This window comes from Hyperolius riggenbachi, chromosome 1 (genome assembly GCF_040937935.1).
Source record: "Hyperolius riggenbachi isolate aHypRig1 chromosome 1, aHypRig1.pri, whole genome shotgun sequence".
Lineage (NCBI taxonomy): Eukaryota > Metazoa > Chordata > Amphibia > Anura > Hyperoliidae > Hyperolius > Hyperolius riggenbachi.
This window is the reverse complement of record NC_090646.1, coordinates 52,641,272-52,665,235: the sequence shown is the minus strand read 5'-3', so window position 1 is coordinate 52,665,235 and position 23,964 is coordinate 52,641,272. Positions and strand designations below refer to the sequence as shown.

The 23,964-nt window shown below is 45.7% G+C and overlaps 1 protein-coding gene across 2 annotated transcripts in view; it reads right to left on the bottom strand.

Annotated features, from left to right (window-relative positions):
• EXOC6B (exocyst complex component 6B) overlaps positions 1–23,964 on the bottom strand; it is a 416,257-nt gene that overhangs the window by 6,439 nt on the left and 385,854 nt on the right. For both annotated transcript variants that reach the window (XM_068274255.1, XM_068274264.1), the window contains exon 21: positions 9,032–9,144. In XM_068274255.1, coding sequence (XP_068130356.1) covers positions 9,032–9,144 — 113 coding nt within the window. The remainder of the gene's footprint in view (positions 1–9,031; positions 9,145–23,964) is intronic.

The following is a 23,964-nucleotide window of genomic DNA, read 5'->3' as shown; positions in this document are numbered from 1 at the left end:
TTTTTCTGTATGTCAAACTGACACTTTTGTTGCATGCACAGCCTTGCTAATTGATAGTGTGTGTGCCACTGCCAGTAGCCCAGCACATTCAGTGACTACCTGTGTGTGTGACAGGGAGCTGCACATTGTACTACCCAGTACTGCATATACCCCAGTACCTGTTGTGTTTACTTAACCCACCTCATCACTGCATATACCTAGCGTTGTGTTGAGTGAACCCAGCTCACTGCATCTAACTACCTGTTGTGTTGAGTGAGAACCCACCTGGCCACCTCACTGCATCTAACTACCTGTTGTGTTGAGTGAGAACCCACCTTACTGCATCTTAAGTACCTTTACTGTTCAGTGAACTTAGCTCACTGCATCTAACTACCCAGTACCTGTTGTGTTTACCTAACCCACCTCATCACTGCATATACCTAGCGTCGTGTTGAGTGAACCCAGCTCACTGCATCTAACCGTTAAAGGATTTAAAGTTAATTCATTTTAAATACACAGCAGGGCCTCGAAAGTCCGCCTCCTGTATTGTTATTTTTGGTCACTACCTCGGGGCGAGCGTGCATGCCTGCCTGCTGCCCTCCTTGGATGTGTAGTGGTAGCCGTTTCTCAGGCTCCACACCGGATTCCATCCCTCATTCCCCGGCCATTACCCGGGGTCACAAATGGCAGACTTGCCCGCCTCCATATGATTCTCGTGAAAGGAATGTGGTGTCATCTTTGCCCGCCATAACTGGTTCTCGTTAAAGGATTTAAAGTACATTCATTTCAAATACACAGCAGGGCCTCGAAAGTCCTCCTCCTGTATTGTTATTTTTGGTCACTACCTCGGGGCGGGCGGGCGGGCGTGCCTGCCCGCTGCCCTCCTTGGATGTGTAGTGGTAGCCGTTGCTCAAGCTCCACACCGGATTCAAACCCCTCATTCCCCGGCCATTACCCGGGGTCACAATGGCAGACTTGCCCGCCTGCACAGGATTCTCATTGTAGCGGTACTGAACACAGCAAGTAGAAAATGTAATTTAAAAACAAAACGTAAGCTTTTTAACAATGCCATGGAAAGTTGAGAAGGAAGTCACACATTACCTGACATCACTGAGTGAGGAAGAGCAATCTCGCCATGTTGCGCAGTAGTCCAGCATGGCCGTCACTATGCAAACAGCTGTTTGCGGTGCGTTACACAGTGAGTTTGGTGTGTCAGTGTGAAGCAGAACTCTAATTACACTCCCTGTTTGATGTATACACATGCAAGATGTTTGAAAGCACTTTAGGCCTGCAATTTAGCATTCAATGTGATTTCTGCCCTTAAAACGCTGCTTTGCGTCACATCCAGATTTTTCCCCGGGACTTTGGGCATGTATCCCACTCCGCCATGCCCCCCTCCAGGTGTTAGACCCCTTGAAACATCTTTTCCATCACTTTTGTGGCCAGCATAATTTTTTCTATTTTTTAAAGTTCGCCTCCCCACTGAAGTCTATTGCGGTTCGCGAACTTTTCCGCGAACCGAACCTTCCGCGGAAGTTCGCGAACCGAAAATCGGAGGTTCGCGACATCTCTACTGCTCTACCCGTTTTTAGAATTGGTGACCGCTAAGGTATCCTTTAAGAAACCCATTGTGTTTGTTGATAATTTTGCGACAAGCGAGTCACCGCAGGGCTCGGGAACTCTCTGCAGTCACATGACATGTCAGGTGAATGGAGCTGAAGACAGCCGAGCGTAACAACCTGATTACCTTGAATGACGGAGCGAGAACGGAGGTATTCAGTATTTTTGGAAACTACCTTTCCAGTGTTTACATAATTGGCTGACAATACATTCTGATGAGGATCAAACACAGCACAGGAAAAACAGAGATTAGAGACTCCTACGAGACAAGGCCGCACTGACAGGCAGGCAGATGTATTAAAGCACCACTCCGGACCACTACACACATTACAGGAGGTTACAGGACAGATGGGATGCAGGCAGATAAGACGCTACAGTCACATGTATTGTGAGTCTTTCCCGGGACATCAGAGCACTCCAAGCCACGGTACTTACACACGATGTATCCTTTACCGGATGGAGAGGATGGTGGCAACACACCAAGAATGGCAGGAATGGAATGAAAATAAAGAGGTGAACAAGGTCAAAGTCTGACCGGACAACAGAATAAATAAAACAGTTTTTGATGAACACACACCGATGATCTGCTAACAACAAGTGAGGTAGGAGGACAGCAACCAATGCTCTGTAATGTAGACTTCAGATCTCCCTAGGTAAAATTGGTAATTTTATGATGTGCCTGTACAGTGATCATTCCCAGTCACCTGAAACGATCAGGAATGATCGTCTCTGGAAATTTCAAGCACGTACGTTATTCCAGTCTTAACCTACAAAGCTCTCCACAATCTCTCTCCCCTGTACACCTCCAGATACCAACCCAACCGCAATCTCAGATCTGCACACAACCTTCTTTTGTCTTCCTCTAGAATTACCTCCTCGCATTCACGTATGCAAGATTTCTTACGTGCTTCACCCCTCCTCTGGAATGCCCTTCCACGGCACATCAGCCACTCTATAACCTTTGAAATCTAATTAACTTAGGCCATACCCCCTTCGACCTCTCGCCAAGTTGTACACGTTACTAGATAACCTAAAGACACACTGCCTATATGTACTTTTCCAATTCTTATCCCACCCCCCATTCCTTTACAGTGTAAGCTCACAAGGGCTGGGCTCTCATTATTTTGTGTCTTGGAATCTGTTACACATTTTCACAGCTCGCACTCCGTTATACATTTTATTCATCATGTTACATTTGTGATTGTAATCACCGATTCTCCATATTTGATGTATACCATTGTCTGTATCATTATGTAACCCATGTTTGTTTTTCTTACTTTGTACAGCACCATGGAATATGTTGGCGCTTTATACAATAATATTAAAATATTCTTTACAAACCTCCCTGGCATTCAATTTCCCCAGGATTTCTGTGCAAAAAGTGATAAAATTAATTTTTATAACTTTTTTTTTCCTGCAACTTGCCAAAATGTGTCAAGCAAGGGTGTAGTATACAGTGCAGGAGAGCATTGATGTGTATGCACATTTATACTGTTCACAGCATGTTTTGTATGGACGGATAATCTGTCAGTACCGCTAGGGAGGTTAAAGAGAATCTGTATTGTTAAAATTGCACAAAAGTAAACATACCAGTGCGTTAGGGGACATCTCCTATTCCCCTCTGTCACAATTTCGCAGCTTCTCGCCGCATTAGAAGTGGTTAAAACAGTTTTAAAAAGTTTGTTTATAAACAAACAAAATGGCCACCAAAACAGGAAGTAGGTTGATGTACAGTATGTCCACACATAGAAAATACATTCATACACAAGCAGGCTGTATATTGCCTTCCTTTTGAATCTCAAGAGATCATTTGTGTGTTTCTTTCCCCCCTGAGGGGGGAGTTCATAGCAGAACCACAACACTGAAGAACTTGGCAGCCTTCCAGACACAGGCCGACAAGTCTGACAGGGGAAAGATACATTGATTTATTACAGAGATGGTGATAGTAGAAAGTGCTGCAGTAAGCCAGAACACATTAGAATAGCTTTTGGAACTTGTAGGATGATAAAAAACAGGATGCAATTTTTGTTACGGAGTCTCTTTAAACCCCAACTAAATCCAAAACCTAATCAAATACTGAGAAAGCCACTGAGAAGCTCTGCTTGCCTGCAGCTGTGCACCTCTCCATTACGGCTTGAGACCTCTACCGCCTGTCTAGTTTCCTATTAGCAAACTGAGGACCAACATTTACTCTCCACCCATTTCTTATGAAGTTCCACCCACCCAATGTAAAATCATGGTTTTGATTGCAATGCAAGGGTATATACATGTTCCATGGTCACACCTGACTGACCATCCCACCAGCTGAATCCAGTGAGGAAAAAAAAAATCATGCTGTATTCGAGTAAGAAAGAATATTTATCCTATAAAACAGGTATTCTGGCTACACTGGGCTTTTATACATTATTTATATTTCCTAATCAAACTGATCACTGTTAGAAATGTGTCTTGTTCAATTCTGGGTTTAGAGGGGTATGGAGGCTGCCATATTTATTTCCCAGTTGCCTGGCAGTCCTGCTGATCTCTGGCTGCAGTAGTATCTGGATCACACAGCTGAAACAAGCATGCGGCAAATGCAATAAAACTTCAGTCAGAAGCACATTATCTGTATGCTAGTTCAGGGTCTGTGGCTAAAAGTACTAGAGGCAAGATTATCAGCAGGACAGCCACACAATGTGCATTGTTTAACCCATTCGCGTTCCGTCGTTTTCACTTGAGAAATGTTCACCTCCCATTCATTAGCCTATAACTTTATCACTACTTATCACAATGAACTGATCTATATCTTGTTTTTTCCGCCACCAATTAGGCTTTCTTTGGGGGGTACATTTTGCTAAGAGCCACTTTACTGTAAATGTATTTTAACAGGAAGAATAAGAAAAAAACTGAAAAAATTCATTATTTCTCAGTTTTCAGCCATTATAGTTTTAAAATAATACATGCCTCCATAATTAAAACTCACGTATTGTATTTGCCCATATGTCCCGGTTATTACACCGTTACAATTATGTCCCTATCACAATGTATGGCGACAATACTTTATTTGGAAATAAAGGTGCATTTTTTCCGTTTTGCATCTATCACTATTTACAAGTTTAAAATAAAAAAAAATATAGAAGTATTTCATCTTTACATTGATATTTAAAAAGTTTAGACCCTTATGTAAATATTTACGTTTTTTTTTATTGTAATTTTTTTTTTATATTAAACATTTTATTTGGGTAGTTTTGGGAGGGTGGGATGTAAACAAGTGATTTATAATGTAAATGTGTGTTTGAATTTTTTTTTTTTTTTACCTTTTAGTTGTAGTTTTACTTTTTGGCCACAAGATGGCGGCCATGAGTTTGTTTACATAACGTCACTCTAAGCGTAACACACGCTTAGAGCGATGCATGGGGTACGTTACAGCCAGAAAAAGCGAAGCTTCCGAGAGAAGCTGTCGCTTTTTCAGCGGGGGAGAGGAATCAGTGATCGGGCACCATAGCCCGATACACTGATTGCCTGGCTAACGAACCGCGGGCTGGGAGCGCGCATGCACGTGCGCGATCGGCCACGGTAGTGCGCATGGTTCCTGGACGTAGTTTCTACGTCCAGGAACCAAAATAGGTTAAAAAGAAAAAATGCCAGCCCCCATATTGCCTCTCACTTCTGCTGTCCTTTAAAAGAAGAGATCAGTTTCGGTGCACTTTAAAAGTGCTGTAATATTATTGAATACGCAGACACGGGGAGAACATACAATCTCTATACAGTGCGCTGGCTGGGATTTAAACCGGGGACCCAGCGCTGCAAGGCGAGTGTGCTGACCACTACGCCACCGTGCTGCCCATGAGGAGGTGGAGGTTCCATAAACTGAGGAGTTGGTGTCAGGTTAATTTTGTACCAACTCCACAGCCCTGGTAAGCATTAGTCTAAGGAGTCGGAATTGGGGCAATTTTGGGTACCTGGAGTCGGTAGTTTCATAAACTGAAGAGTCGGGTGATTTTTATATTGACTCCACAGCCCGGGTTATACAGCATACACCAAAATGGCCGTTACAGGCCAGGCCTGATAGGACATCAGGAATGTGGGCGGAGCTCTGCACAGCTGCTGCTGTGGTGCAAGTGGTTGAAAATATGAGGAAGTAGGTGAGGGAGGGGATGAAAATACAGAATGAATACATGGGAGGGGCAGTTTTAGAGTGGATGCCTGCAGCAGCACAAATAACAATAATTATCCAGCAGAAATGTCAGTGAAGGTGAATGATCTGATGCAGTCGGCACGTGTGACGCATCTGAGGCGGGAATGATGAGAGAGGGCCGTCTGATGCATCTGAGGCAAGATGATTGCAGGTATTCCCCCCAGTACTGCAGCTCAGTGTCTGGGCATGAAGGAGACAGGTGTCTGTGTGTCAGACCAGCTGCAGAGAGAGCTCCACCCTGTTCTCAGGTCTTCTAAATCTGAGTAATGGGGACAGGACTACAGCCCAGCCAAGACGGGATGCTTTATGAGTCCCGTCCTTATATATGTTCAGTATACAATCACCTGCATACCTAACTCTCTCTACAGGAGCTGGATACCAAAACTAGTCATTTAAAGGAAACCAGATTAAAAAATAATTAAAATAATGTACACGTTCCTGGGGCTTCCTCCAGCCCCATGCGCACGGATCGCTCCCACGCCGCCGTCCTCCGCTGCCTGCAGCTCTGGTACTATGTGATTCTGATAATTTCTTTATTATTTTAGCACTTTTTGCACTCTGGCACTTTAATACTATTTACTCCTGACGAAGTTTCTTATTAAATGAAACGAAACATGTAGGGTTCTTGGTGTGGGGTCTATAATAAAAACAATGGGAGATTGATAGGTTTGTCGTATGACTAATAACCATATACCTATCAACCCAATTGTGGTCACGTTGTTCACTATTAGTAGTATCTGTACTCCGTTCAATTTTAGCTCAATGAATTAAAAGTTATATTTTATTCTTAATTGCCCTCCTACAAGGTACCAATTGTGAATTATTATAAATCAGGTGTGTTGTTTAAATTTAGCTCTGGTATCGGGTCAGGTTACTTCGGCCAGTCGCGGCCAATCTGCGCAAGAGGAAGTGCGCTCTCTACTTATGTCTCTAGCGGCCGCTGAAGAGTTTTATAGAGAGCACACTACACCTGCGCAGACTGGCTGAGACTGGAGGAAGCCCAAAGTATGTATAAAACTTGTATTATTTTTCATCTCTGGTACACTTTAAAGGATACGTGAACCCAAGACAGGGGCTCACCAAAAATGACACTATACTACCCCCTTCATATAAATCAATACACGCCCCCTCCACCCAAACGTGTTTCGAGAAACCCCTGGCCAAGCAATAGTAACATGCTCTCCCCCGTACAGTATTATGATGGCTTGGCTGAACATGGCAGGATAGAAGAATTGTTTGCTCACACTGTTTTTTTGCATACTGATCAAGTAAAAAAAATAAAAATAAAAAAAGAGGCTCGCACCTCCAGTTTAACGCCTTGGGCTCGGTTCCCAGTTGCGACGGATCTGGCCAGATCCACATTGCAGCGCTAAAGCAGACCCATCCACATACGTTACACAGTCCGCCGCAGATCCATCATCAGCACCACTTGGTTCCCACCAACCCCACTTGAGTCACCATCACAGACTAGCGCTGCATTGAGAACGGGAGTCCCTGCAAAAACCTAATAAACTGCTGGTGCTCCCAGTTAGATATGAAACAGACCAATGGGGGTCCTTGAGGACTCCCATTGGTCAGTTTCTTGTCCAATAGGAAGCACCAGCAGGCTTTTTCCAGGGTTCCAATTTGTATTGTTGGCGATGGCGACCAAAGTGGCGGTGACCACCACAGATCAAGGCAGAAATGACAAAAGCAGGGGACAGTTAATATCAGAAGTGGACAGATGTGCGTGACAGAAGAAAAAAGATGGCAGAAGAATGGATGGAGTAAGGCGCCTAGTGGGAACAGACAGTCTGCTCCCCATAGGCTTGCATTGTTTCACAGCATTTGCCTCGTCTGGAAAAATGAAGCAGGTTGGGACTTTGCTTTGCATTCAACGCAACATGCACAGCGGATCGGTTACAAAGTAGCAAGTGGAAGGACCAGCTATTCTTAACATTGGATCTGTTGGCATGTCCGTTGCTGCTGAACGAGTACATCTTCGGTACAAGTGGGAACAGAGCCTTACTGCAGGGGATAAACCCATCAACATTCGCTTTGGATAGTGTGGCACAGTGGGGAAGTGTTAGAACTTCTGATTGATTTCCACTTATGTCCCTCAGCTTCCGGTCTGCAGGACTTCCGGTTTTCATTGTAAACCAACAAAGCTTATCAGAGGTCACAAGGAAGCAAGGAGAAATGTCCTCAGCGGGGAAATAGATTGGACCAAGCATACAATGTTATTGGTCCAAAACCCGGTGCTGTCCTCCTAATGTAAAATGTGTCCCCTGGTGCCCCGTGCAGTATACTTTACCTGTCCATGTCTGCCGCTGGCTCTGTCTTCATACATGCGCCGCATGTGGATGACGGCATAACGTGGGAGCATTTCACGTCACACACGCGTCCAGATACATGCTGGCAACCACGTGAGCCGTGTGTATGAGGATGGAAGCTGGAGCCAGCAACGGACACAGGCAGGTAAAGTATACTTCACCAGGCACCAAGGGGAACGGCTCAGGGGTGACGAATGCGGCCAATTCCCATGAGATTTCACGCTTCATTTGATCAGGAATTGGCCTGCGGTGTGTGGGCAGGTAACCACTCTCTCTGATCAGATAGAGATCTGTCTCTTGGTTGAACTGCCCATACATTGTCTGATGTATGGACACCTATAAGTGAACCTCCAGACTAAAAATCTACTCAGCAGCACTGAAAAGGCTTGGTGTTTCTTTAACAGTTTCACAGCATCAGAATTTTTTTTTTTTTTTACCAAAGCCTTTTTTTTAAGCTGTACAGAAGCTAAGCTCCGCCCCATCAAAGAAAACTGTCCAGGCATATTTCCACTGATGCTGTGCAAAGCATGATGGGATTTCTGATGATGTTGTTCTCGTTGCCTAGCAACTGATCGGGACACAGGACAGTTAGGAACTGTGTCTCATGCTCTCTGTCACCTCCTTTCAACCAAAAAGATGGCTGCCCCCAGGAAATCACAAACATTTGCTTGCTCTTTTAAAACAGGGTGGGTAAGAGATTATATTACCTATCTATTTTAATTAACATAACTAATGTAACTTTATGACAGTATGTTTGTTTAGGCTGAAGTTCCTCTTTAAGGTATCAGAAGTGACACATGATCATTAACTGCAAATTAGGGCCTTACAAATCTATCACATGACCACACTGAGCTTGTGCTTCTCTGCCAGCCAGTCTAGATGTCATGGAGCAACACAAACCACTTTATATAATGCTGCTATTAAACGGTGATGGAAAACTTACTTCTCCAGCAGGGTGAGGGCGGTGGTCGGGTTGACCCGCAGATATTTGCAGTTCGGCTGCCCGTAGTCGGCCAAGTACGTTGACCAATCCCATTTGATGAAGAGATCCAGCAGCTGCAGAGAGAGGAGAGTACGGAGGTTAGATTGCATTCTCAGCTGGTACAAATAGCTGCTCTATATGACGTCTGACAGCTTAGGAAGCAGAGTACCCAGATAATATCTCGGTTGTGTCTGTAAAGGTTTCTGCACATTAAATCCGGTTTTGAAAATGTGGTTTAGTGAAGTGAAGCAGCCCTGATAAAAGTGTCCCCAGCAGACAGACCACGGGCTGTAGAGGAGTGTGCACACGAGACTACTGCTTCCGCTCGGGCCCTGCTATTCACACTTCAGTGACACAGGGCATCAACAGAGCTTTCACCTCACAGCTTGTAGCCCCGGAGGTTTGTGCTGCAGGAAATGGCCGCTGGGGAAAGCCGATAGAAGTATAAACAATAAATACTTTTGTGAATTGGGCGCCAAATGAAAAGAAAAAAATATTTACAGTGGTAATGACAATAGTAAAACATTGGTAATACTACAGCGAAACCTAACCTTACTCCCCCACAGAACCCCCCCCCCCCCCCCCTTCAAAACCTAACCCGAAAACCTGCCTTCCTGACCCCTAAAGCCCCCCTTCCTGATGACTAACCTTACAAACCCCCTTCCCGACGCAAAAACCTAACCCCCCCCCCCCACCGGATGCCAAACCCTAAACCCTCCTTCCTGACACATAATCCTAACCCCCCCCCCCCTTCCTGACATCTAACCCTAAAACCCCTTTCCTGACACCCAAGCATAAAACAGGCCTTCATGGTGCCTAACCCTACCTCCCTTCCTGCACCTAATCCTAAAACCAGCATTCCTGATGCCTAACCCTAAACCCCCCTTCCTGACACATAACCCTACCCCCCCTCCTTCTTGCCGCATAACCCTATTCCTGTCCCCTTCTGACACATAACCCTAAACCCCCCTCCTGACACATAACTCTAAATACCCCTTCCTAACACCTAACCCTAAAACTCCTATTCCTGAAGCATAATCCTAAACCCCCCTTCCTGATGCCTACCTCTAAAACCCCCTTTCCTAACCTTATAATTGTCAAAACGCTAATTTCAAAACAATTTTCCAAAACAAAAGATTTGTAAAAACAAAAGACAAAAAAAGATTTCAAAAACTATAACTTTCTAATTTTCAAAAACAAAAATGCTCGGTTAGATGGACCCAGTGCCTGCTATTTCTCAGGTGCCCAAATTTCTGCTGTGCGCGCCCAAAAAACGATATTAGAATTAGCGTATTTCGAATTACGGTATTTCTACAGATACATTTGTTTATCCAATCAGTTTATTATTTCAGGTTCGCTTAGAATTCTGAACGGGATCCTAGTATCAACTTGCATATGGATTCCATATTATGCATTTGCTTTGTGTTCTATGTCTTTTCATACACAGCCTACTCTATTTCATCATTGCCTTTCTCTCTATACTGTTCTGAACTTTATTATCCAGTGCGGTGTAATATGTTGGCTCTTTAGAAATACAATAAATAACGCAATGTACCGTATTCTTATCCTGAAGCTGGCTATACACCCCTGAATGTGATGACAAGTTTGGGGAATTTTGGAGATGTTGAATAATCAGATAGCAGACAGCTAACCATTAAGATGGCATCGAACCATCCGCTCCCCTGTTCCCAGGTGACGCGCTCACAAACAAGCACGATTGGGTGGGAAGGCATGGCATACTCTGTGATCTTTTTGTGACGTACTGCAAAATTTGTGACATACAAGAATGTGTTAGACTCGCAGCATATGCACACAAATGACAGTGAAGCACAAACTATGATAAACATTTTTTTTTTACTGCAGATGGGTGGGGCAGCTTGTCACACCTGCCAAGACGAATGGTATGGGCATTTGGGGACATCTTTAGTTACTCTAAGCACATTAAGAACCTTTTGTCATTCCCTTAGGGCTCTTTCACATTAGGGCAGACTTTGTGCGTTAACGCAAACGGAAGCCGTTTGCGTTAACCAAGGTAAGATGAAAGTCCATAGACTTTCATTTTACCTTTCACACTCGACGCTGCGTTTCGATGCGTTGCGGTTCTGACGCACCCGGGCGCAGTTTTTCCTCCAACGCACCCGCGAGCCGGCGTTTTCCGTCGGGTTTAATTACCAGCTACCACCGCAGATACCCGACGACACGCCGCAGGCAGACAACGCATGCAGGAGAACGGCTCCTGTTCGCGTTGTCTGATGTGAAAGAGCCCTAAAAAACTCAGATAGGTTTCAAATAAGGATTGGGGGAGGCTGAATACACTCATATTAAACCCTTGTGGAATTCATTATTATTATTTATTGTATTTATAAAGCGCCAACATATTACGCAGAGCTGGACAATAAATATATACATTGATACAAGAATGACAGACGTAACAAGGTTATACAACAGAGAACAAAGTTACACCAGGGAAATGGTACAAGATACTGATCATGCGATTATGGGCTGGTTACTAGGCCCAGTAATACAAGTACAGGGCTGTCATGGGAAAGGAGCACATGATCCTGTAGATTACACTAGGAAAGGGAAGACCCTGCCAGAGGTTTACAATCTAAGGGATTGCTTGAATGTGTGGAAGAAGAGAGCAAGTCTGATGGGTGGTGGAAGGGCGTTCCAGAGGGTGGGGGCGGCTCTTGAGAAATCCTGCAGGCGCACATGGGAGTGGGAAATGCGTGGGGAGGTGAGGCGAAGGTCATTGGAGGACCGGAAGAGATGAAATGGTGTATACCTGTGAACAAGCCCCGAGATGTAGGTAGGGCAGGTTTTGTGCACAGATTTATACGCCAGGCATAGAATCTTGAAACTAATCCTGAAACCGATAGAGAGCCAGTGCAGGGATTCACTAAGGGGAGATGTGGATGCGGAGCTGTGCAAGGAAATGGATAAGTCTTGCAGCCGCATTCATCACTGATTGAAGAGGGGAAATGCATTTCAAGAGAAGGCCAGAACAGGAGGGAGTTACAGTAATCAAGGCGGGAGATGATGAGGGTATGGATGAGCAGCTTAGTCGTGTCCGGGGTTAAGAAGGGGCGGATCTTGGAGATATTACTGAGGTGGAAATTGCAGGCTCTGGTGAGGTTTTAGATGTGGGGGATGAAGGAGAGGTCAGAGTCCAGGGTGATACCCAGACAGCGGGCCTGGGAGGTAGGGCAAATGGTTGTGTGGTAGATTGTGAGGTGGAAATCTGGGAGGGGTGCAGCAGCATGGGGTGCAAAGATCAGGAGCTCAGTTTTTGTCTAGGCTAAGCTTCAGGAACCTAGCAGACATCCAGGAGGAAATTGCTGAGAGACATGAGGAGACCTTGTTCATGGTGGTGGATGAGAGATCGGGGGTATGGAGGTAAATCTGAGTGTCGTCGGCATAAAGGTGGTATTTGAAGCCATTTGAATTTATATGGAGAACAGCTATTTTTCACAGTTTAGCCCTGCAAGGATCCCGCTCCCAAACTGCACCTCAAACGGCCGAGTAAAGCCTGGTACACACATGCAATTTTGATTGCCCAATTTTACCACCTCCATGTAGTATGAGAGTTTACCTACACAATCTGTTCACAATATCCTACTAATATTAGAAATGGGAAAGATCGGATGTTTGGATGTTTGTTACTCGATCACGCAAACATGGCTGAACGTATTTGAATGAAATTTGGCACACACATAGTACATTACCTGGAATGAAGTATAGGGTACTTTTTATTCCCATAACCAAAAAGGGGGCGGAGACAAATACAAATTTCACTGGAAAATGTAAACTGCAGCCATTCTTACACTGTTAAAGAGAATCTGTATTGTTAAAATCGCACAAAAGTAAACATACTAGTGCGTTAGGGGACATCTCCTATTACCCTCTGTCACAATTTCGCCGCTCCTCGCCGCATTAAAAGTGGTTAAAAACAGTTTTAAAAAGTTTGTTTATAAACAAACAAAATGGCCACCAAAACAGGAAGTAGGTTGATGTACAGTATGTCCACACATAGAAAATACATCCATACACAAGCAGGCTGTATACAGCTTTCCTTTTGAATCTCAAGAGATCATTTGTGTGTTGCTTTCCCCCTGCAGTTCTCATGCACTGAAGTTTCAGGCTGCTCGTTTCTTCCTGCAAACAGCTTTGCCTTTGTCTGTAATTCCTCAGTATGTGAAAGCCCAGCCAGCTCAGAGGACGATTTATCCAGCTTGTAAAAGATAATAGAGCAGAGAGAAGCTGCACTAATCTAAATAATACACACGCAGTGTGCATAGAGGGGCCTGGAAGGGGGAGTTCATAGCAGAACCACAACACTGAAGAACTTGGCAGCCTTCCAGACACAGGCCGACAAGTCTGACAGGGGAAAGATACATTGATTTATTACAGAGACTGTGATAGTAGAAAGAGCTGCAGTAAGCCAGAACACATTAGAATAGCTTTAGGAACTTGTAGGATGATAAAAAACAGGATGCAATTTTTGTTACGGAGTCTCTTTAATGGTAGGGTTCTCAAACTTTGCACAGTTGGTCACTGGGTGACTGGGACTAATATTCAGAAAAGTGGGTGGAGTCTATAAAAGCCAATCATAATTCACCTATTGATTTTCAAGGGGAATATTTACATTGCTGCCATTCTTGCACTGTTAATGGCACAAGCCTCAAACCAGGTACATTTGATCATTGGGTGACTGGGGTTCAAATTAAGAAAGGGGGTGGAGTCACAAACAGCCAATTAGATTTGTTTCATTCCAATGCACATTATTGATGCCAAAGATCGCAAAGCTCACAAACTTGGTCATTAAGTAATTGAGTAATTGATTAATTGTGCGTTAGGGTTAGAAAAAGGGGCACAGCAAACACAAACCAAATACATAAGCGGGCAACGCCGGTCACAAGTGGGTGGAGACAAATATAAATTCTACTGTGAAAATGTAAACTGCAGCCATTCTTACACTATTGGTAGGTAGGGCTCTCAAACTTTGCACAGCTGGTCACTGGGATTAATATTCAGAAAAGTGGGTGGAGCCTACATAAGTCAATCAAATTAATTTTCAATGGAAAATATTTCATTGCTGCCATTCTTGCACTGTTAATGGCACAAGCCTCAAACCTGGTACAGTTTGTGTTTGGGTGACTGGGGTTAAAATTTCAGAAAAGGGGTGGAGCCACAAACAGCCAATCAGATTTGTTTTATTCACAAATTTCACAAAATTGGTCATTGAGTAATTGTGTGTTAGGGTTAGAAAAAGTGGGCAGAGCCAACACCAGCCAAATACATAATCTGGCAACGCCGGGCGACCAGCTAGTACTAAATATGTTGGCCCTCATACTACATGAAAAGGGTAATATTGGTCAATAATTGGCCAATCATAAGACCTATATAATTAAATTAAGTGTTTTCATCACACAGGTGCTCACGTGACATAAGGTTCAACCACTCCACTGTAACTTGACCAAGTGAGCCTGACCCACATAATGCATTGTTGTACAGTATGTGTCAAAAAATAATGATCTCTTCCTGGTAGTGGCTGATGTGTCTCAGCAGGGAGACACATCCACTTACACTCCTAGTGTTTTAATGTGGTTTTAATTCCCTTGAGCACCTCTGACAATCTTATATAACGATTAATAAAGTTTGTTGACTTATGCAGTAGAGTTGGGCCGAACCTCCGATTTTAGGTTCGCGAACCCTGTTCGCGAACTTCCGCAAAAGGTTCGGTTCGCGAAAAAGTTTGCGAACCGCAATAGACTTCAATGGGGAGGCGAACTTTCAAAGTTTTAAAACATTCTATCAGCTGGAAAAATGATAGAAAACATGTTTCAAAAGCTCTAATACCTGGAGCCACACCTAATTGAGTGAAATACACATCATTGCTGGAGGACCCACCCTCCCTCCCTCCTCCAAGACACGAGCACGAGCGGCTGCTTCCTGATTAATCAGCCTGCAGCTGGCGACGCAATACTGCGTCGCAGGTCCTGCAGCTGCCACTTTGCCGACGCATGGTATAAGCGTGCGGTCGGCAAGTGGTTAAGCAATACCAGTTACCTGGCTATCCTGCAGATCCTCTGCCTCCAATACTTTTAGCCCTAGACCCTGAACAAGCATGCAGCAGATCTGGTGTTTGACATTTTTGTAAGATCTGACAAGATTAGCTGCATGCTTGTTTCTGGTGTGATTCACACTACAGTGGCTGGATAGTGTACTGATTAAGGGCTCTGCCTTTGACATGGGAGACCAGGGTTTGAATCCTGGCTAGGTCAAGTACCTATTCAGTAAGGAGTTCAAGGCAAGACTCCCTAACACTGCAGGGTGGCCTCTTGAGCGCGTCCCTGTGGCTGCAGCTCTTGAGCGCTTTGAGTCTGACAGGAGAAAAGCGCTATACAAATGTTTGGATTATTATTACTGCAGCCAAATAGATCAGCAGGGCTGCCAGGCAACTGGTATAGCTTAAAAGGAAATCAATATGGCAGCCTCCATATACCTCTCACTACAGTTCTCCTCTAAGCAACCTAATGGTTCTATTGCATTGAGCATAAATGTTAAATTTTAGGCAAGCTTCACTTACTTCTGTAGTGGTACAGTGCTTAGGGTGACGTGCCCACCACACAGTGAGATCTGGGTTCGATTCCCAGCTATGGTATGATCTGGTGTTTGACATTTTTGTAAGATCTGACAAGATTAGCTGCATGCTTGTTTCTGGTGTGATTCACACTACTGCAGCCAAATAGATCAGCAAGGCTGCCAGGCAACTGGTATAGCTTAAAAGGAAATCAATATGGCAGCCTCCATATACCTCTCACTACAGTTCTCCTTTAAGCAACCTAATGGTTCTATTGCGTTGAGCATAAATGTTAAATTTTAGGCAAGCTTCACTTACTACTGTAGTGGTACAGTGCTTAGGGTGACGTGCCCACCACACAGTGAGATCTGGGTTCGATTCCCGGCTATGGTATGATGTATACTGGTTTTTAAAATAGTATAATTCCCTGGCAGAAGAGACCCTCCTCCCTCCGGGAGGAGGGAGGAGGGAATAGGTAGAAGGGTAGGAGGGAGGAGGGAGGCCAATTAAAATCTCCCTAGCAGAGTGTGTAGCAGCTGTCCCATAACTAATTAGTGTAGGCAGACAACTGAGTCAAATGGTATAAAAGGACCTAGCTTTTTAGGGAGGGAGGGTGGGTGGGTGGGGTCTTAAGCAGTGTGTTTCACAATAACATGTCTGCTGACAGTAAAATGGAGGCGAAAAATTTTGCTCAATACAGCTTTATGGGGCGAATCGAACTTCCGCAAAAGTTCGCCTGATGCAGGCGAACGCGAACCCCCAAAGTTCGCCTGGAACCGTTCGCCGGCGAACCGTTCGGCCCATCTCTATTCTGCAGCACTGCAAGTGAGTGAAACCTTGCCTCGATGCCGAACTTGCCCAAAGCTGCGCTGTGCACCACACCTCGGCAAGTGGTCCAATCCATGGAATTTGGCGTGGCTACCTGAACCATAGCGGAAAGTCGCCACATTGTTCCCATTAGGTAATTTTGTCTAGAAACCTTTAGGAACCCCAACAGAAAAACACGCAGTAACGTGATCTACACATCGAGACATCTACACATGTTCATTATTCTTATTGACTCCATCAGCTAAATGTCAAACGATGGAGGGACTTAAGAGACAGATCTCGCTTCTCAACTGTTCTTCGGCACACTCCGACCCCAGACTGTCATCTTACGACAATAACATCTTGCCAGGAGCTTCTCTCTGAATATTCCACTTAAACTTTTCACCTTTGAACCAAAAAAACATAATAAAATTTGAGTGTGCAGGCCTCCGAGAGTCACGGGAATCTGAAAATTTCAGTCTGTACCTTCTGGGGAAGATTCCAAAACGAAATGTGCAAATACCATCAATTCTTTAAAGCCTGCCGTCTGTGCGATTCGGGGGCCATATATCAAACGTGACAGGACACACACTCAGAGAAAAATGTATTTACCGAAATCCTATTTGAGTGTGGGATTAACAACGCAGCTCTGGCTGGGCGGATGTCAGTTCCTGTCAATCACGCGGAGAAATGTCAAAGTGCGAGGGAGGGAGGGAGGGGAGGGGACGGGTGTTGCATCTCAAAGCACATCATTAATGGCGGGTTTCATTGTGCGTGGCGACATCAGACCAGCCACAGGCCAGCCCGGTGAAAGTGACAAAATCCAATGACGACGACAGGTGGGCGGAAGCACAAAAACAAGTCACAAGAAAACACAAACCAGATATAATGCATATAAAATAGGATGAGCAATGCCAATATAAAAAAACTGATTTTCCTCTGTTCAGTAACAGGGTAACTGTGGCTATTTCTACTTCTAGGCAGGGCAGAGAGAAGAGTCCCAAGCACTTCCAGGTTTTTATTTCTGTGAAGGCTGGAACTTGTTCAGGTCATGGTGAGCCAATGAAAAGACAAAAAAAGAAACAAAAAAAAAAATCAAAACGCTAGTTTAACTAGAGAACTTTGTGCGTGTTCTTGAAGACATTTCCTCACCCCCACCAAGCAGCTTCTTCAGGTTTAATGAGGTGGAAGAAATATCCACACAAATGAAGAGTGGGGGTGGGGGTGTTGCTAGGCCAAGGTGAACCAAGCTTGGGGCCTCACCCACAGCAGGGGCCTCATGCTGTCTGTGACCTGTATGGCCGCCGCTGCCTCCCCGTCATATAGACCTCAGTTCAGAGGAGAGAGCAGCGCAGTGACCACTTCCGATGCAGAAGTGAGATAATTTTTCTGCATTTGAATTGTGCCGCATGGTTACTGTGTGCTAGTCTCCTCTCTTTGAGGCTACCTTAGCCGGGGACACACCTGTGGCTACCTATACTGGGGGGGGGGGGGGGTGAAGGGGAAGGCATCTTTTGTTACCTATACAGTGGGTGGCTACCTATGCTGGGGACACACCTTTGCCTACTTATACTGTGGGTGGCGGCCGCCTATACTGGAGGGCACTTCTGGCCAGTACAGTACGAGTGAAATAGTCGCCGGGAGACTTGGGTGCAGGATACAGCTGATATATATAGGGCTTATCTTGCTCCTGCACAAGCCCCAGTGGCGTTAATTACTATTCCCCCTCCAGGTACACATGGATGGTAGGGCATGATATAATTCGGCTTCCAGCTATTGCTGGCGGCCGAATTACAGTGTTTTTAAAGTAACTTCATCTCCTTCTTCTGACGGTGCCGAAGTTACTCATTGTGTGCCGCTATAGCCGTTATTCCTATTATGGTCTATGGTGGCGCTGGCTGCGCCCAAATCTCCTGCGCTGGATCCAACGTGTTCGCCTTTGGCTGCCTATACTGGGGGTAGCTTTCTATATTTGTACAGCAGGAGACATTGGCAGCGCTTCCAAACTGAGGCTGCACCCGAATTGACTACCTGCAATAGATGTGCAGAGCTCCACAATTGTGGACTAAAATACACAACATGCATTCAAAACAGGTACAGCAAAGGAGGACGTTAGCTTCAGTATAAATAATATGTGCACAAATTATTCCCTACTAGACTTCCCCACGGTGGTGACGGGTCCTCTCGGGGTAGACCTACCGCTAGTCTAACGATAAAAACACGATTTTTTTCCTAGTGCTGCTAGTCATAAAATGGTATACACATTTCTCTCAAACAGACAAACAAATGACAGTGCTCATAGGCTGCAACTGAATTGTAGACTAACAGAGGCATGCAGAGCCCCACAGGGCTAAATACATGCCTTGAATGCAAATCAGATGCAAATCATGTACTAGTCCCTAATCTATAATTTGAATGCAAATTGATGCACATGGATGCAGTTAGCCATAAGTATACTTACATGAGTTTTGTACAGCAGGAGACATTGGCAGCGCTTCCAAACAGAAGCTGCATGCCTCTGTTAGTCTACAATTCAGTTGCAGCCTATGAGCGCTGTCATTTGTTTGATATCTGTTTGAGAGAAATGTGTATACCATTTTATGACTAGCAGCACTAGGAAAAAATAGTGTTTTTATCGTTAGACTAGCGGTACGTCTTCCCCGAGAGGACCTGTCATCACCGTGGGGAAGTCTAGTAGGGAATAATTTGTGCACATATTATTTATACTGAAGCTAACGTCCTCCTTTGCTGTACCTGTTTTGAATGCAAGTTGTGTATTTTAGTCCACTTTGTGGAGCTCTGCACATCTATTGCAGGTAGTCAATTCGGGTGCAGCCTCAGTTTGGAAGCACTGCCAATGTCTCCTGCTGTACAAAACTCCTGTAAGTATACTTATGGCTAGCTGCATCCATGTGCATCAATTAGCATTCAAATTATAGATTAGGACTAGTACATGATTTGCATCTGATTTGCATTCAAGGCATGTATTTAGCCCTGTGGAGCTCTGCATGCCTCTGTTAGTCTACAATTCAGTTGCAGCCTATGGGTGATGTCAGCTTTCTATATTGGACATGGCTACCTATGCTCTGAGGACATCTTGGCTACCTATACAGGGTGGACACCTCGGCTAGTTATACTTGGGTTGGCTACCTATACTGGGGGTGGCTTTCTATATTGGACATGGCTACCTATGCTCTGAGGACATCTTGGCTACCTATACAGGGTGGACACCTCGGCTAGTTATACTTGGGTTGGCTACCTATATGGGGGGTGGCTTTCTATATTGGACATGCCTACCTATGCTCTGAGGACATCTTGGCTACCTATACAGGGTGGACACCTCGGCTAGTTATACTTGGGTTGGCTTCCTATATGGGGGGTGGCTTTCTATATTGGACATGCCTACCTATGCTCTGAGGACATCTTGGCTACCTATACAGGGTGGACACCTCGGCTAGTTATACTTGGGTTGGCTACCTATACGGGGGGTGGCTTTCTATACTGGACATGCCTACCTATGCTCTGAGGACATCTTGGCTACCTATACAGGGTGGACACCTCGGCTAGTTATACTTGGGTTGGCTACCTATACGGGGGGTGGCTTTCTATATTGGACATGCCTACCTATGCTCTGAGGACATCTTGGCTACCTATACAGGGTGGACACCTCGGCTAGTTATACTTGGGTTGGCTACCTATACTGGGGGTAGCTTTCTATATTGGACATGCCTACCTATGCTCTGAGGACATCTTGGCTACCTATACAGGGTGGACACCTCGGCTAGTTATACTTGGGTTGGCTTCCTATATGGGGGGTGGCTTTCTATATTGGACATGCCTACCTATGCTCTGAGGACATCTTGGCTACCTATACAGGGTGGACACCTCGGCTAGTTATACTTGGGTTGGCTACCTATACTGGGGGTAGCTTTCTATATTGGACATGCCTACCTATGCTCTGAGGACATCTTGGCTACCTATACAGGGTGGACACCTCGGCTAGTTATACTTGGGTTGGCTTCCTATATGGGGGGTGGCTTTCTATATTGGACATGCCTACCTATGCTCTGAGGACATCTTGGCTACCTATACAGGGTGGACACCTCGGCTAGTTATACTTGGGTTGGCTACCTATATGGGGGGTGGCTTTCTATACTGGACATGCCTACCTATGCTCTGAGGACATCTTGGCTACCTATACAGAGAGGTGGACACCTCGGCTACCTACTTATGCTGGAATGCTACCTATTTGGAGGGGAGCAAGTAGGTGAAATCCGCTGCACCTCGGACACTAGGATAGTGCTGGAGCTAGGCGACTTGACCCATATATGCAGCAAAAAAAGACGAAGTTCCCCACAAAATCCTTCGTTAAATGAAGTCCCAACCTTACTGATACAGGTAAAAGCCGTACAGCCAAAGAGCGGACATGTTTCGGACTCACAGGTCCTTAATCATAGCACACAACTAAGGATTTTGTGCGGAACTTTGTCCTTTATTTGCTCTATTTGGAGGGGCACACACACACCTTTGGCTACCTACTATTATGGGTGAAGGGGCCTCTGACTGAGGGGGCTAAAAATGATGTGCTGCTTGGTGCCACATAAAACTTAGCAGCACCCCGGGATTCGCCTGAGATGAAAATGAAACTGAGCATTCGCTAATGTGGGACAAGGGAGTGGAGGGTAACTCACCTTGATTGCCACTTCTCCACACCCCTCTACATCTTCCCGATACTTCACAGCAGGAAGGAGGAAGTATCGGGGTAATGTAGAGGGGTATGGACCCCTGGCAGCAGAGGTGGCGACCAAGTAGAGTTAACCCCCACTGCCGCAGCCCATGTCAACAATGATCAGTTTCAGTTTCTCCTTCGAAAAAACTGAATTTTGCTTTGCACCCGATCTGCTACATGCTTGTTCAGGGTCTATGGCTAAATGTATCAGGCTTTGTTCCCACGTGTGCTGGACCATCGTGCAGCCAACTAAGCGGGACGGTGTAGTGTCCGCTCCGATGGTCCGCCTAGAGACCGGGGTGGATGCACTCCCCATAGGCTATATGGGGGATCGCATCTGCCTGCCTAGGATTATCAGGGACTGCACATAAGTGCGGTCCGCTTACTGCAATGGATCCCGCAGATCTGTTGCAGCGTAACCAGTATGAACAGCTCCTATTTAATAAATGAAGGAGCTGTTCACTGTCTGTTTAACGTTGAGTGTAGAACGGACAGAGCCTCAGATGTAGATCTGTTGCAGCGTAACCAGTATGAACAGCTCCTATTTAATAAATGAAGGAGCTGTTCACTGTCTGTTTAACGTTGAGTGTAGAACGGACAGAGCCTCAGATGTAGAGGATCAGCAGGATAGCCAGGCAACTAGTATTGCCTAAAAAGAAATAAGTATGGCAGCCTCCATCTACCTCTCGTTACAGTTGCTCTGTAAGATGCGCAATAAAGGTTGGGCCAAATATTAAGTGATGATAGCTGGAGAAGCTGCAGGAACAGTGGTGGAGATTTATCAATGCATTACCGACAGTTTGTTCTTCTTAACCTCCCCGGCGTTCTATTGAGATCGCCAGGGAGGCTGCGGGAGGGTTTTTTTTTTATTAAAAAAAAAACTATTTCATGCAGCCAACTGAAAGTTGGCTGCATGAAAGCCCACTAGAGGGCGCTCTGGAGGCGTTCTTCCGATCGCCTCCGGCGCCCAGAATAAACAAGGAAGGCCGCAATGAGCGGCCTTCCTTGTTTTGCTTAGATCGTCGCCATAGCGACGAGCGGAGTGACGTCATGGACGTCAGCCGACGTCCTGACGTCAGCCGCCTCCGATCCAGCCCTTAGCGCTGGCCGGAACTTTTTGTTCCGGCTACGCTGGGCTCAGGCGGCTGGGGGGACCCTCTTTCGCGGCGATCAGGCAGCACACGCGGCTGGCAAAGTGCAGGCTGCGTGTGCTGCTTTTTATTTGAAGAAAATCGGCCCAGCAGGGCCTGAGCGGCAGCCTCCGGCGGTGATGGACGAGCTGAGCTCGTCCATACCGCTCAGGAGGTTAATCTGCTCTAACCAGCAGGGAGAACAGTTCTGCATGATGAGAACCTTCTTAAATCCTAGGTAATAGTGGCAATTTAGCATGAATTTCCAGAGCTGCACTACAGTTAAGAAAAGTGCAAATCCATCCCTAAACTGGCGCAGAATAAGAATTGCTTGATAGCAGTTCTACAGATGTAGAACTGCAGGCTAGACATGATTGCAGAGTGCAGACTAGACATGATTTTTGATGTGCTCCTCCCACCTGCTGAATTCCTCCTCAGAGCCTGCTGCTATCAATACAGCAGGTGTGTTGGTTACCTCAGCAACAGCAATTCCCCTCACACACTGCACTATCTGAGAGACCTTCCTAGCTCCTCCTATTAACAGTTTTAGAAGGAATCTGCACTATCTAATGATTTCTTAAGATGCCTGAGACAGTTCTGCATGGATTTCTAAAAACCTACTAATATTTTGTCTCAGACACTCTTGATAAATCTGGCCCAATGACTGGAAACTAGCAGCCGTATTACTAGAGTGTCGCAGAGCAGCTCGGCGTGCTCCTGCAACAGTGATCAGGGCAGGAATTCCTGTTCGGATGCCGGCGTCGCTGTGCACCTGCACAGAGCTGCAGGAGCCGGAGGACGAGGAGGGTGTGTATGTACATAGCTTGTGGCACACAGAGGATCCTGAGCTGAGTCACTCTCTGCGCCTTCACCTCTACGTGAACTCAGCCCGTTCACCCGCCGGTGAACCTGTATGCCTGGCTTCCGCACAACGCCAGCGCCTTACAAGTGATTACACTGTACAGCTGGCTCGGGCTGCCGATCTGACATACCGTCCGGGGAATTCACAGAGAGGAACGGAATATTAATCTGCACATGAAAATACACAGACGCATCTCTTCCTGGACAAATGCTGCATTTATTTTACATAGTTATCTGGGGGTGAAAGAAAAAATCCCTGTCAGTCCAGTTCAGCCGCCGCACACAAAGTGCAACGGCTTCGGGCCGGCGGAAGGCAAAACAATCTCCCCCAATCAATTTCCAAGATCAAAGCATTTCTGCACCATCCACAAACAGCAAATAAACACACCTGACAAGTGTAGGCTTGGGATTCCAGAGACACTGACAAGCACAGGCGCTTATAACACAAACAGCCTGCTCTGCTGAAGCTCTCCAAGGCTGGGGAACAGCTGAGAACTTCAAGAGAACCTAAGGGCAAACCTTGGGTAAGAAAACACATACTTACAGAAGAAGAGGGAAGCCTCTGGATCCTGTAGAGCAGGAGTGGCCAACCTTTTTAGGCCAAGGGTCATATCGCCATTATTAAAGAAAACCTGTAACAAAAAAACCTCCCCTGGGGGGTACTCACCTCGGGTGGGAGAAACCAATGGATCCTATTGAGGCTTCCCCCGTCCTCCTCGGTCCCGAGGCGGCGATAAAGCTCCCCGATCAGCGGGGATGTAAATATGTACCTTCCTGGCTCCAG